General features: G+C 41.6%; 1 protein-coding gene across 2 annotated transcripts in view; it reads left to right on the top strand.

Annotated features, from left to right (window-relative positions):
• CRCP (CGRP receptor component) overlaps positions 1-3,004 on the top strand; it is a 31,269-nt gene extending 28,265 nt beyond the window's left edge. The window contains exons 7-8 of one of the 2 annotated variants that reach the window (XM_081313152.1): positions 830-980; positions 2,562-3,004. In XM_081313152.1, the coding sequence (XP_081169278.1) occupies positions 830-973 (144 nt within the window). In that variant the 3' untranslated portion in view covers positions 974-980; positions 2,562-3,004. Of the gene's footprint in view, positions 1-829; positions 1,234-2,561 lie in introns of those variants that run through there. The other variant, XM_081313153.1, reaches the window with a different exon arrangement.
• Positions 3,005-14,618: the final 11,614 nt, after the last annotated feature.

Consider the following 14,618-nt stretch of genomic DNA (forward strand, 5'->3'; position numbering starts at 1 on the left):
GACTTTGCAGCTAACAACAACAATGAGGACATGAGCAAGAGTTTTGACCTCCTTGTACCCACAGGGGCAATTTGTCTGCAAATAAGGAGTCCCGAGCAACAGTGGCGTAGCGTGGGGGGTGCAGGGGGGGCCGGCCGCACCGGGCGCAACATCTGGGGGGGCACATTAGATGCATTTTACTTTAATTACATCAGTATTTTCATAACAAACAATACATGTGCTTAGGGGGTAAGGGTTTCTTTAACTAATCTAGTGGAAGAGACTCGAGTGCTAAAATCCACGGGTTAGGGGGCGCAAATTACTTGCCTTGCCCCGGGTGCTGACAACCCACGCTACGCCACTGCCGAGCAACCTTCCTACCAGTAGAGCTGGTGAGAGGGCCAGAAATTAGGGTAAATGGTTCAGTTATAAGGTTTGGGTTCAAGGTGTATCCAGATATTGAAAGTACCTAACTGACTGCATTCAATCAGTGCGGAGATATGGAAGGTTCTTATCAGTGCCAACAGTCTTATCTGTAGGAATGCCCTTTCTTATCAGGGAAGAGAGGGCCTCTGTGCCAGTTCTTTGGAAAACATGATTAGTTAACTGTTTTTCTAATGGGTAGTGGTTGGTTTAATTTTATACTAATTTTGCTGAGCCTCCCTAAATTTTAAAGTTGATCATTTTTTGTTCATCTGCTGCAAAATGTCAACTTTATTTTTTTAGGACAATCTCTTGCTGTACCAGTTGGGAATTTTGAGAGTTAAGTTCGTCCTAAGGAGCTTGGAGGTTAGCATGTAAAAGAGTGATCAGGACATACTGGTAGATACTAAATTATTGTCATTTGCAGATTGTGGAAGAAAGCGAGGAGAGGCTTACAGAAGAGCAAATTGAATCCCTTCTCCAGACCGTCACCAGCATGCTTCCTGGAGACCCAGAACAAGAGCAGGAGCAGCAACCTATGGTTGCAGAAGAGGAGGGCAGCCAGACATAGGAGAAGTGTAAGCGACTTGAACTGCAGGAGACCCACTTCCCCATTTTAGCATCAGGCAAGAGTTGGCCAAACTCTTCATTTGCTACGAGAATCTGCAGATTTCCCACTGTTCCCATGATGATTACGCAGTGTTGTCACTATATGTTTTTCAGTTGTTTGTACACCGTAGGAGCATTGTTATTTACAGTCTAAACTTTTAAAGGAAAAAAAAATCACTCTTATTTTTATGTTTTGTGTATTGTAAATGCAACATGAATCGAAATTTATCCCAGGGCAAATGCTACTGTTGGCTTCACAATTTTCATGCTTATCTACTATAATATGAATCTGAGTTCATCTCAAGGCAGATGCTGCAGTTGGCTTCACAATTTTCATACTTATCTACCTGGAAAGTTTACACATCAATAGCACAGACAATGGCATTATGGACTTGTTCATTTATTAGATAAGTGCATTCCAATTTTCATAAAATTACTAAAGGGTATCACATATAAAGTAATAGATCATTAATAGGTTAACAATAGCCTGCCCATTATGGTTGCATGTCTTAACAGTTGCAAAATGGGCTGTTACACAACCAACCCAATTTTATGACCTTCTTGTAACAGTTTTTAAGCAAAAAACTATAGTCATTACGTAAATGTGTGGTCATTAAATAAATGTGGTAATTAAGCAAATCAATTGTTCACTATAGGTGTGGTTTCGTCAAAAAGTAAAAGTGACAGTTTTGGGTAAAACTTGTAAAACTGGTCATGTGACCATAGGATGCTGCAAATGGCTATAAATACGTCCATATTGCCAAAGCTGTCATGTGACCACAAAGGTTGCCCAACCATTGGAACTTTCAATTTTGGGTTGTTAAGTCCTCTTTTCAGGTTGGTCATAATTTTGAATGGTTGCTAAGCAACCTGTTCTAAGTCAAGGACTATCTGTATGTTACTCTTTCCTTTGTTTCTCAGCTGAGGCCTTCACTCTTCACTGGGTGGACTCACACTTAATTCTTAGCCATAAGAATTGTCTACTATCCTTTTGGCAGATATAAACATTGTGTGGGATCAATTTGTTGGGCAAACACAGCCAATTGCTAAGAAAAACTAAAGGCATATTGTTTAGTCAGTGCCACTGTGTCTTCCTCCCTTCCTTTCATTGTTCTACCTGCAAACCTCTGTCTGATAGCCTTGTTTCTTCCTAATATTTGGGGGACTGAAAGAATCCAGTAACCAGTGGCAAAGGATTGAAGGAATCGTGATCTAAAACATCTGGAGAACATCAAGTAGCTTTGCCATGTTGTTTCTGAGTGTCTTTTTCTCTTAGGTTTTCCAAATTCTGGATTCTTTGCTTGCTTGAACATATCAACAGGCCTAAAGAACAAGGCAACTGTTTACACATCTAAATACAATGGGAGTGTCTGGCCAATCCTTCCAATGCAGTGCTGAGCAGCTGCTTAAATCCTCTGTAATTAGTAAACCATCAGCTTTTTGGAACATGTGTGTTTTAGGTTTGTGAAAAGTACACAAAGAAAGAAACACATAGGAAAAACAAGCAGAAGTGTGTATTAGTTTGAGATATGTATTCTTTTTTTATGCAGGCAATACTTTCGGGTGCTGAAACTCCTTAACAGGAAACTGGGCACTGAATGATTACAGCCACAGGCGAGCAAGTCCATAAAGCAACTTGGTCCTTGTTCAAAGTTCCTATTTGCTCTTCTGCAGATGTGCCAGAAGGTGAAGAGATTTGAACATAAGGAGTCCTCTCCTTGCTTCCTGCTCTGGTAGCCTGGAAACATATGCATATGGAGAAAAGTGTCCTGAAATTATCAGTTTAGGGCTTCAAAGAGACTGTGTGGTTTGTTAATAAATTTAAACTGGGCAGATTCAAACAACATGCGCACAATGACTTGATTGACATATCTTGCTAAGAGGCAGTGGGAGGTACATGAAACCCTTGAATCCACCTCTGGCCACAGTAGACAGAAGTAAGTGGTGTAGTTAGCCATTTTGAGTCGACAAATAAAAACATTGTAAATCCTGATTTAGGGGTATCCATTGGGGGGGGTTAAAAAGTCAAAAGAGGTCAACTAAAACTGTATGTTTGATGTTCTGCCCCTTGCATGCTTGCTTTGGTTATATTGTCCTGCCATCATCTTGACTTAATTTTTTAAGAAAAAAATTAAGAAAAAAAGCCCTAAACATGCTTAATATAGGTTGTAAAGCTCTGCCACTCAAACAGCATTGAAAATCACACCCTGGCTGAACCTGTCATCAAACAGAATACAAGGATTGATAGGGGCTATGAAGATCACAAAACCCAGCCCTCTGCTCAGTGCAGAAATGTCTTAATACCAATCCTAATAGATAAACATCAAATATGCAATGAATATTTTCCTTATGTCCAACCAAGATCTATTGATAATGTTGATACTAGCCATTATGTTTTCTTTGGCTCAATGTGCAAACATCCTGTTTGGTATGAATGAATAACGTTTCAATAGAAGAAAATTATTTGTAGCTCAGAGTTGAACTGCAACATTCTTGATGCTCTCTGAGCTTGATTGTTTGTTTGCAGATGTTTCATTACGTGATCCTGGCTACACTCCAACCATCATAAATATGTATTACTTGTCAAGTGCCCAAACTTTGATCACATGGCCATGGGGTTGTTGTGATGAATGTAAGTACAAAGACAGGTTGTAAATCACTTTTTTCAGAGCCATTGTAACTTCAAACAATTGCTAAATGAATGGCTGCAAGTCAAAGATCACCTGTGTATTTAAGATGTAACTCACAAAAAGTTATTACACCTTTTAATACAAATCTGCTAGTTACAAAAGTTGCTATGTAGGATCCTGATTTATTTATTTTTTTGCCATTGTGGCTCCTAAGATACTTTACCAACTCAACCAGTTGAGGTTAAATCAATAACATATATGCATTTATAAATTAGATTTACATCCTCACTGAATGATTCAGGACCAATTACTTCCTCAAGTTCACAAGCTTGTTGGGGAAAAATTTGAAGAAGTGTATGTTGCCTTGAGCTCCTGAAACGAAAACAAATGTGATGTAAGCAAGTAAATTACTGTACAAAAATCCTAGTGATGTAATTAGCATTTGTGAGATAGGCTGGGTTTGAAATAGTGATTGGCCTAAAATCACTCTGAACTTCCATGGCTAAAGATGGACTTTTCCCGTATAATAACCACTGTACCATATTGGCTCTCTTTTAAAGCAATACCCATTTAACATCATCTGTGAACCAACCCACTTGTTTTTAAGAATCTTGGCTGAAAGTCTTATATTTCAAACAAATTTTTCCCTACACAAAAAAGACCACCTCTATCAAACAGACATCAGTTCCCATGACTAATGGCTTTAACACTGGTTTACATCAGAGTTCAGATTGGCAAAATTCTTCACATCTTTAGGGATGGCATTTATGTCCCCCCCCCCAAAAAAAAATATCTGAAAAACCAGTTGGCTCTGTTTTCTAATCTCCTATTTAGTTTCTTTTCTTTCTCTTTGTTCATACTTTATTTTCATAAACCAATAATAAGCTTTTTGGATGTACTTGGATGCTTTTAAATGTTAATATTTAATTGTGGCAAGTACTTGTCAAGTAAGCCTCATTGTTGTATTTTGTATACATTTAGGATACCTAGTGTTACACTTAAGAACTTGGAAGTGATTAACTGCTAAGCCTAATGGATGTTTACTTAGAAATTTATCATCATGTGCAATGAAACGTCTGCCAAGTCAATATTGTTTTGCACCATTTGATATTTATTTGTGGCAAAAAATTATTCAAAGTTTCCAGAGCATAACGCAGCACATGATAGAGTAATCTAAACAGTATGGGGGAAAAATAGTATATTCATGAATAAGCCCATCCACAGATAAGCCAAACCTCAAATTTTAAGGAAAATACCATGAAAAAAATATGCCACGTATAGATAAGCCAGTTATGACAATTAAAATATATAAAATTTTGAGAGTCAGCTTATTTATGGATAGGCTTATCTGTGAGTATATACAGGTACTTTTAAAAAGTCTTACTATATTCACAGAAATCTCAGAGTTGATCTACATGGAAACCTGTTTTGCAATTTTTAGTCAATAAAGAGACGTTTTGATTTTGGGATTTGATATTTTTTGATTATGGAGATATGTATTTGTCTAATCTGAAAGCAGAGGATGTTCTATTATAGATTTTTTATTATAGAAATATCTAGCAATATGTGTATTTTAGAGTTGATAATATGATGTACTTATGAAATATATGTTTTATCAGATTGAGATTATGATATATACTGTTACTGTTGTTTGATTGTTTGATATGTATATCTTTATATATTTAGTTTTAGTATCTTTTTTCTTTTATTAAACTAAAACAAGAGTATATTTTATTTTATAACTGTATCCGTATTGAAAAAGTTGGAAGTTTAACATTTATGTTGTTATTCTTTGTTTTCTTATGTGACATTTTAAATATTCCCTGTTGTTCCCCTCTCCCACCTTTCCTCTCTTATTGTAATTTCTATTTTAACCTTTTATTTTCTGAAATTTATTAAACTTTTTAAACAAAAAAGAAATCTCATAGCTGAAATTAAAACACAAATTATTAGTAGCAAAATCAAAAATTCTTAAAATGACTCCTAGGAAATTCCTAGAAATTTCAAGGATAAGATGTCCATTGTTAAAAAGTGACATTTAAAAACTACTTTTAAATTATTATATTGTATTATGATAACTACAGTGATCCGGTACACAGTGGGATCAGCTAAATGTGAACAAAATAAAAGTTTTTCTTGAATTGAGTTCAGTTGTGGCTATGCTCCTGTAAAAGGTATTTTCTTGGGAATATTTATTTATTAAATTTATTGGCCTCCCCATCTTACCACAAGATAACTCCTTATTTCTCAATATTTTTTCCTGGACATTTCCCCCAGAGTTCTGAGTGGGTTATATAGCCTTGGGACTTCAGAATGGCTTCTCACACAAATGTGGAAGGTACCTCACAAATTAATGCACAGCAACAAAAACAATGTATATAAATGTTGAACATGTTAAAAGTTCATCAACAACCATTCTGTTTATTTTTATCATTGCTTTAATATCAACTTCTTCATTTAATAAGGTTGGAATATTATGATCATTCAGATTGTAATCCTGAAGTCATTTACCCTAGAAAAAAGTCCACTAAACTAGAATGAGCTAGATATAATTCTGCATAAGAAGGAAAATGAATCCAACCATTCCTAGAAATGGATCACAGGATTGCAAAAAGTACTACAGGTAAACCTCGACTTACAATCATTCATTTAGTGACTGTTCAACTGCACTGGAAAAAGTGACACACAACTATTTCACACAACTATTGCAGCATCCTGATGGTCACATGATCAAAATTCAGACACTTGGCAAGTGGCCTGTATTTATGACAGTTGCATTGTCTCAGGGTCATGTGATCACCATTTGTAATCTTCCCAGCTGGCTTCCAACAAGCAAAACCAATGGGGGAAGCCAGCTTTGCTTAACAACCACATCATTCACTTAATAACTGTAGCGATTTGCTAAATAACTATGGCAAAAAAAATTATAAAATGGGGTGCAACTCAGTTAACAACTGTATTGCTTAGCAAAAGAAATATTGGGTTGAATTACGGTCATAGAAGACTACCTCTGTGTGTGTGTGTGTGTGTGAATGGGAAAGATTTGTGGAAATTGTTCTATAATACACTTTTTGTCAATATCCTTTTTTTAAAAAAAATTGGGTGTTGGAACCAGATACCCCATATAAATACAGTCTTTTGAAGTAACTGAGATAAATCCACTGAAATGAAGTGAAAATGGGATGCTTGCGCATTGAGCCTTAGGCTTCTCTTTTTCAAAGAATATTTGGCTCTCTCCTTGCCTGAAGGATGTGAACTACTTGTTATGGGGATTAAGAGAAATCTCAGCAAATACGTTCAGCCTCTGACTCATTGCCCAGATTCAAACTGCACTGCAAATTTTGACATTGTTAAGCCATGTAAAACCCTTACAATCAGCATTATTTTCAGGGAAACAGCCACTTTGTATTGTATTTTTCTTGTTATAATTATCATTTGGGCCTCTTTGAGAATTCTTCTCCCACATTTTATGGGTGGGCTAATTACCAATGAGCTACATGCTTTTTGTTTCTAATTTATTCCCCGCCACCTAGTCAGCAACTTAAGAGGTGAAAAAATGTATAGAAAGAAATATAAAATGTATTTGAAAATTATCAAGGTGGTTTACAGACACAGAAGTAATACCCACTGGCTACCTTCACCTAATTTGTTAAAGTCCAATGTCAGGTTAACAGTACCTAACTGCTGTGTTTACACAACATCCTGTCCCAGAATTACCGGTAATAAACCATAGGTGACTTTTTGATTAATGTGATTTTATTTATTAACATGGCTGAGTTTTGTTTTACCATTTGTGTAATATTGGTTATATCCTGACCATGATTTTTCCTTGCTATCTCAGACTTCATTTTGTTTCAGAATTTGTCTATGATTGTAATAAAATATGTTTCTATCAGTAATTTAATATGATGGTCTGGTTCAGACAACTTGCTAATTCAGTAGATTGGTTCCTACAATAGGCTGAATCATAATCCCACCGACCTAGTTCTAACTTAGCATGCAAAACCAGCGGACAAGTCAGAAGGGATGCATATTTAAGAGCATCTGTGCATGCTGGTTCTGTTCTTTGTCATTCTAATTAGCCATGCACTGAACTTCATTTTACTGTATGTTCTGAATCAGGGAAGAAAATACAGGTACTGTATTCCTTATTTAGCGACTCTCATACAGTGACCATTTGCAGTTATGACAGTGATGTATAAATGTAATTTTTGCAGTCAGTCCATGCATTTACAATCTTTACAGATCTGGAAAGCCAAGGTAAGCTGAAGTAAAATCATAAGCACAGTTGCTGTTTCACTTAGTGACCACTTTGCTTAACAATTAAGTTCCTAGTCCCAATTGTGGTTGTTAAAAAGGACAACCGCCACTAAATACCATTTGGTTTGGAATATTCCTGAGCCTGAAGTAGGGGACAGACGTGCATACAGTTATCTTCTGTGCAATTTATAAATACTTTGAAGTGCCAACTGTTAATCGATAACAACATCCAAATGGCTTTTTTCACTTTAACAAGGATGATTTAAAAAAAACAAAACTTGTTAGGGTACTAAGAGTGACTTTTTTTCCTGTGGAAAAGGTTGTGAACTCAGCTGAGCTTTCATCTGAAAACTAAGTCCTCAGTAAATATGTCAATTCTCCTAAGCACATTTTTGCACATGTCTTTGATGGCTAGATCTTCAGGTTCCAGCAAAGATCTGTCTAGCCTTGACCTAAATTTCTTGTAGGCGCCTTAAGAACCTGAGAACACCTGAGCTTGTTTTCTTCAAAGTGCACATGATGATCTACTGTATAATTATCAGATTTCATGTTAAAAGTAGATGGAATGTGGAAGCAAGGATCAGATAATCATATATAAAATTACATTCCTAATTATACTGCCTTAAGGGTGTCATCACTATATATTTACAACTTTTTCAGAGAGATGTTTCCATTCATTAGGGAATTTGGGAAACAGGGAGAGCTATAGGTATCATATAAAGACTTAAAACTTTAGCAGTACAAGAAGCCAAAATTTATACTATGCTATGAATTATTATTATTATTATTTATTGGATTTATATACCGCCCTTCTCCCGAAGGACTCGGGGCGGTGTACAGGGCAATTAAAACACAATATACAATATACACTATACAAAGTTAAAATAAATTAAATTAAATTAGCCCTAAAAAGTAAAACACATTCTAAAAGTTTAAAAATTAAAAAATTTAAAATCCCAATCCCTCAGTCCAGGCCGGCAAGCTCAAATAACCAAGTTTTCAAGTCGCAGTGAAAGGAGCGAAGGTCGGGAGCCATCCGGAACTCAACAGGGAGTTGGTTCCATAGGACAGGCGCGCCCACAGAAAATGCTTTCCCCCTGGGGGCCGCCAGTTGGCATTCCCTGACCGACGGCACCCTGAGGAGGCCCTCTCTGTGGGAGCACACAGGACGATGGGAGGTTGACGCCGGCAGAAGGTGCTCCCGTAAATAATCCGGACCCATGCCATTTAGGGCTTTATAGGTCATCACCAGCACCTTGAATCTCACCCGGAAGACAACTGGAAGCCAATGCAGCTCGTGGAGCAGAGGTGTTACATGGGAGTATCGGGAGACCCCCATCACAACTCGCGCGGCCGCATTCTGCACCAGTTGGAGCCTCCGAGTGGACTTCAAGGGCAGCCCCATGTAGAGAGCATTGCAGTAGTCAATCCGATAGGTCACGAGCACATGAGTGACTGTACATAGGGCATCTCGGTCCAGATAGGGCCGCAACTGGCGCACCAGGCGAACCTGGGCAAAAGCCCCCCTGGTCACAGCTCCTATATGATCTTCTAAACTGAGCTGTGAGTCAAGGAGGACACCCAAGTTGCAAGCCCTATCTACGGGGGGTAACACCTCACCCCCCATAGTTAAAGATGGAATAGAGTGGATAACCCGAGATGCTGGTATGTACAGCCACTCGGTCTTGTCGGGATTTAGACGAAGCCTGTTCCTCCCCATCCAGACCCTCACCGCCTCCAGGCAACGGGACATCACGGCGAGGGCATCACTGGGTTGTTTTGGGGTGGAAATAAAAAGCTGGGTATCATCAGCATACTAATGATACCCCACCCCAAAACCACGAATGATCTCACCTAGCGGCTTCACATAGATGTTGAACAGGAGGGGTGAGAGGACCGACCCCTGAGGGACTCCACAAACGAGAGACCTCAGGGTGGACCTCTGCCCTCCTGCCAACACCGACTGCGAACGACCCAGGAGGTAGGAGGAGAACCACTGTAAAACAGTGCCACCCACTCCCAACCCCCTGAGGCGCCGCAGTAAGATACCATGGTCGATGGTATCAAAAGCCGCTGAGAGGTCTAATAGGACTAGGACAGAGGAATAACCCCTGTCCCGAGCCCACCAGAGATCATTCACCAGCGCGACCAATGCCATCTCCGTGCTGTACCCGGGCCTAAAACCCGATTGGTAGGGGTCCAGCTAATCCTCTTCCTCCAGGAACAGAGGGAGCTGATGTGCCACCACACTGTCAACAACCTTTGCTAGAAAGCGAAGGTTGGAGACCGGACGATAGTTGTTCAAAATAGCCGGGTCCAGGGCAGTCTTCTTGAGGAGGGGCCTCACCACCGCCTCCTTCAAGGCGGCAGGGAAGCTACACTCCCTCAAAGAAGCAGTTATTACTGCCTGGAGCCAGCCTCGTGTCCCCTCCCGAGCTGCATATACCAGCCAGGAGGGGCATGGGTCCAATAAACACGTGGTGGAACTCAGCCTCCCCATGATCCTGTCCACTTCTTCCAGAGTCACAGGGTCGAATTCTTCCCAAATAACATTCCCAAGACCGCTCGTCTCCCCCCGTCAGACTTCGCCCAGTCGGAGTCCAGACCGGCTCGAATCTGAGTGATTTTGTCCACCAGATGTTGACTAAACTCCTCGGCACTACCCTGCAGGGGCTTCTCCCTCACCTCCTGATTAAGGAGGGAGCGAGTCACCCTAAACAGGGCGGGCGGGCGATTATCTGCGGACGCGATGAGGGCAGTGAAGTAATTAAACTTCGCTGCCTCCATCGCTGCAAGATAAGACCTCGTAAAGGTTCTTAACTGCAATCAGTCAGACTCAGACCGGCTGGATCTCCAACAGCTCTCTAGGCTCCGTCTCCGACACTTCATCTCCCGGAGCTCCATGGAAAACCATGGAGCCCACCAGGATCTGCGCCGGGACAAGGGCCACATGGGACCAATGCGGTCAAGTGCCTCAGTGGCTGCCCTTTCCCAGGCTTCCACTAAGGCATCGACCGGGCTGTGAGCGAAGATGGCAGGTACAGATCCAAGCGCCACCTGGAACCGTTCAGGGTCCATTAGGCGCCTGGGGCGGAACCACCTAGTCGGTTCCATAACCCTGCGACGGGGGGCGGCGAAACAGAAGGCCAGCCGCAGGAGATGATGATCGGTCCATGACAGGGGTGTAATAACTGGAAATCCCTCTCCCAGATCATGAAGCCACCGTCCAGATAAAAAAAATAAGATTGAACGTGTGACCCCCCCCATGAGTCGGGCCCTGAATTACTTGGGTCAGGTCCATGGCTGTCATGGAGGCCATAAACTCCCAAGCCAACCCCGATGAACCTCCCAGGGACGGCAGGTTGAAGTCCCCCAGAACCATAAGTCTGGGGAACTCAACCGCCAACCCAGAGAGGATGTCGAGGAGCTTGGGCAGGGCTGCTGCTATGCAGGTAGGTGAGAGATACACCAGCAACAAGCCCAACTGAGCTCCAGGGCCACATCTCAGGAGGAGTGACTCACACCCAAATATCTGAACATTGGTAGCCTCCCGCGGACACAAGGTCTCCCTTACAACCACCGCAACACCCCCGCCCCTTTCCTGAGCCTGAGGCTGGTGAAGCACACGGAAACCTGGTGGGCAAAGTTCAGACAGAGGGACACCTCCCTCTGGATCCAACCAGGTCTCTGTAATGCAAGCCAGATCCGCACGCTCCTCTTCAACCAACTCTCGAATAAGAGGAGCCTTATTAACTACTGATCTGGCATTAAAGTACACCAGCCTGAGCTCAGGGGCCTGCTCATCCCCGCTCCCGGAAACACGGGTCGAATCCAGGGGGTCGGAGCACGCCACCGCTTGAAGATAGTGGGGGCGTGCTCCCAAATATTGATACGGCCCCCCGTACAGCCACCTGTTGCCATTCCCAATTGTCGTGGGGATCCGCCCTCTCACAGCGACTCTTCATCCCGGGTCCTTCTGAGTCTTTGGGGGGTCAAGGGAGACAGCATGCAGGAGTCCATCTCCATATAGGCGAAAAGCGAGCCCGGCCCCAGCCAATGCCATACCGACAGTCATGAGACCGAGACACCTCACCGCAGAGGGGAGGGTCATGGAAGTCATAACTCCAGGACGCCATTGGAAGGCTAATGCTGGCCAAAAACAGGCCAGTACGCCGCCCAACCAGCCACGAACCTGGCAGGCCGCCAAAACTGCCTCAGGTCCCTTGAAGGCAGCAAGTCTTAACCAGCATAGGAATCAACCACCCGGGTCTCCTCTTTGCCAGTCTCCGATGGCTGCTTTGAAACAGGCGGGGAGTAGGTAGAAGTCTCCCACTGATCTTCTGCCAGGCCCTAATCTTGGTCTGGCTGGCCACTCGGGACACGGGCGACGCAAAGATGGCCCGTGCCGCCCGGCAGTCCGCAGCAAGGACCGTTGTGCAAGAACTCCACGCTGGAACAACCACAGTACTCCAACTCACCCCCGCCGTGGTTCTTCCAGCCTCTCCAAGCCGTGGCTCTATCCGCCCCGAAAATCAGCTGATTGGGGTGTTTCAAGCTGCGGCAGCTCAAGCCACAACCGCAGCCACGGACTCTCAGCACGATTTCCAGCTGCATTTCGCTGACATGGAGGGCTATACGCATGTTCAGACATGACTTGAGATAGAGAAAAAATGGTACTACTTTTTCCTTTTGCATCTTTATGGCAATGCCATACCTATTTAAAATTTTAGTGTAGATCCACTTCAATTTTACATTAAGAATGCCAGGAAGGACTTCAAAAGAGCATCTAGGTTCATACAATGGACTGACTTCCTTTTCTGTCTTGGAAGGGTAAATAGAATGGCCCCAAAGTCAGGGAGAAAGAAAGGAGTTAAAAAGTTTAAAAGGTTCTTTGTTATCTGTGTTAGCAGACAGTTTCTCTAGATTTTCCCAAATGGAATCCAATTCTGGCCTGTTCATTGCTATGCATTCTTCTCCACTTAATTTTGAAGACTTAATGCCTTCTTAAGCAACTGCCCTTCCCAAATACCTGTCTCAGTCTGTACCAACATTTAATCCAGTTGCTGAATCGTTTGAGTTTGTGCAGTATCTTATACCGTAATAAACTAACCAAATGGACTAACATTCAATAATATAATAAGTAAATGCATTAAAAAGTAACTCAGTTTAAAGTGAGTAACTGCAGCCATGAGGTCCCGAACTGATCTGTGTGAGATTGTATCCTTCACTGGCGATGCTCGTTGTGACCTGACAGCCTTGCCTTCTAGAGCAGTGTTTCTCAGCCTCAAAAACGTTAAGTTGTGTGGATTTCAACTCCCAGAATTCCCCAGCAAGAACATTACTTTAGACCAGGGGTGTCAAACTGGCGGCCTGCAGGCTGGATGTGTCATGTGCACACCACGCCCACACCAGCTCCGCAAAAGCAAAAAACATTGTGATATGTCATGATACATCATGTGACATGATTGAGTTTGACACCCGTGGTTTAGAGTTCTTGCATTCTCTGCTTGGCTCAGTATTTAAATTCTTCTTTATCACCTCCCTTCTTCATTCATTTGTTCTTGTTTCCCCCCCTCTTTTCCTCCTTTCCAACTTCCTTTCTATTCATGCTTTTAAAATGGCCTCCTTACTCCTATTTCGCAACCAAATATTTATCAACTGATGTTTCTTAATACAGTAACCTTTATTTTCTCAGATCCATTCCTAGTTTAGGTCTCAACACTTTTTTCTTCCTGGCAATATTAGAATGATGCTCAATCATCCTGACAGAGGATCTTGCTGATTTGTACAACCAGCTCTACCAGACAGGTAGCATTTGTCTTATGACAAGAAAAAAAAATGGAAGGATGGCAGCAAGTATTATGACCTTATAAAAGATATGACTGCAATATTATCAAGCTCCAGTTGTGAGATGACATTCAGATGTCTATCAGTTATATGTTTCCTGAAGTAAGTAGGGTAAACATGCTATTCGTTTCCAGATACAGGCAGTTCTTAATTTACGACCACAATTGGGATCAGAATTTCCATTGCTAAGCAAGGCAGTTGTTAAGTGAGTCTGCTCAATTTTACAATCATTTTTGTCACAGTTACTAAACAAATCACTGTAGTTATTAAATGGATCACATGGTCATTAAGTAAATCTGGCCTCCCCCGTTGACTTTGATTTTCGGAAGCTGACTGGGAAGGTGGCAAATGGTGATCATCTGACTCTCGGATGCTGCAAACATCTTAAATATATGAACAATTGCCAAACACCCAAATCTTGATCATGTGACCCTGAGGATGCTGCAATAGTCATAAATGTGAGGACAGGTTTTTTTCAGTGCAGTTGTAACTTTGAATGGCTACTTGAAGTCAAAACCTGGAGACTTTGCTTTTCCTTGCCATTTGAAACACAAACTTTTTCTGCATTTTCTGGAATGGCCCATTTATTTGATCTCTTTGTTCTCTCATTTACTTTTCTTAACCTTTTATATTATCTATCAAGTCTGCTTGTTTTGGAAACTCTCTGGTGCCCTTTGGTTTACTTGGCCTATTGGATGACAAGCAACTTCCTTGAAAGCTCTCTCTCTCTCACACACACACACACTCTGATTTATGTATAAATTTTATCTCCCCTTTATGTTCCTGCTAGTTTGGTGCAAAGGCTATGGTATTGTGTCAGATCAGAACAGAGCAAAATGTCAACAAATGCATGGGTCAGAAACTCAGGTG

The sequence above is a fragment of the Vipera berus genome, assembly GCF_964194415.1.
Source record: "Vipera berus genome assembly, chromosome: 1".
Lineage (NCBI taxonomy): Eukaryota > Metazoa > Chordata > Lepidosauria > Squamata > Viperidae > Vipera > Vipera berus.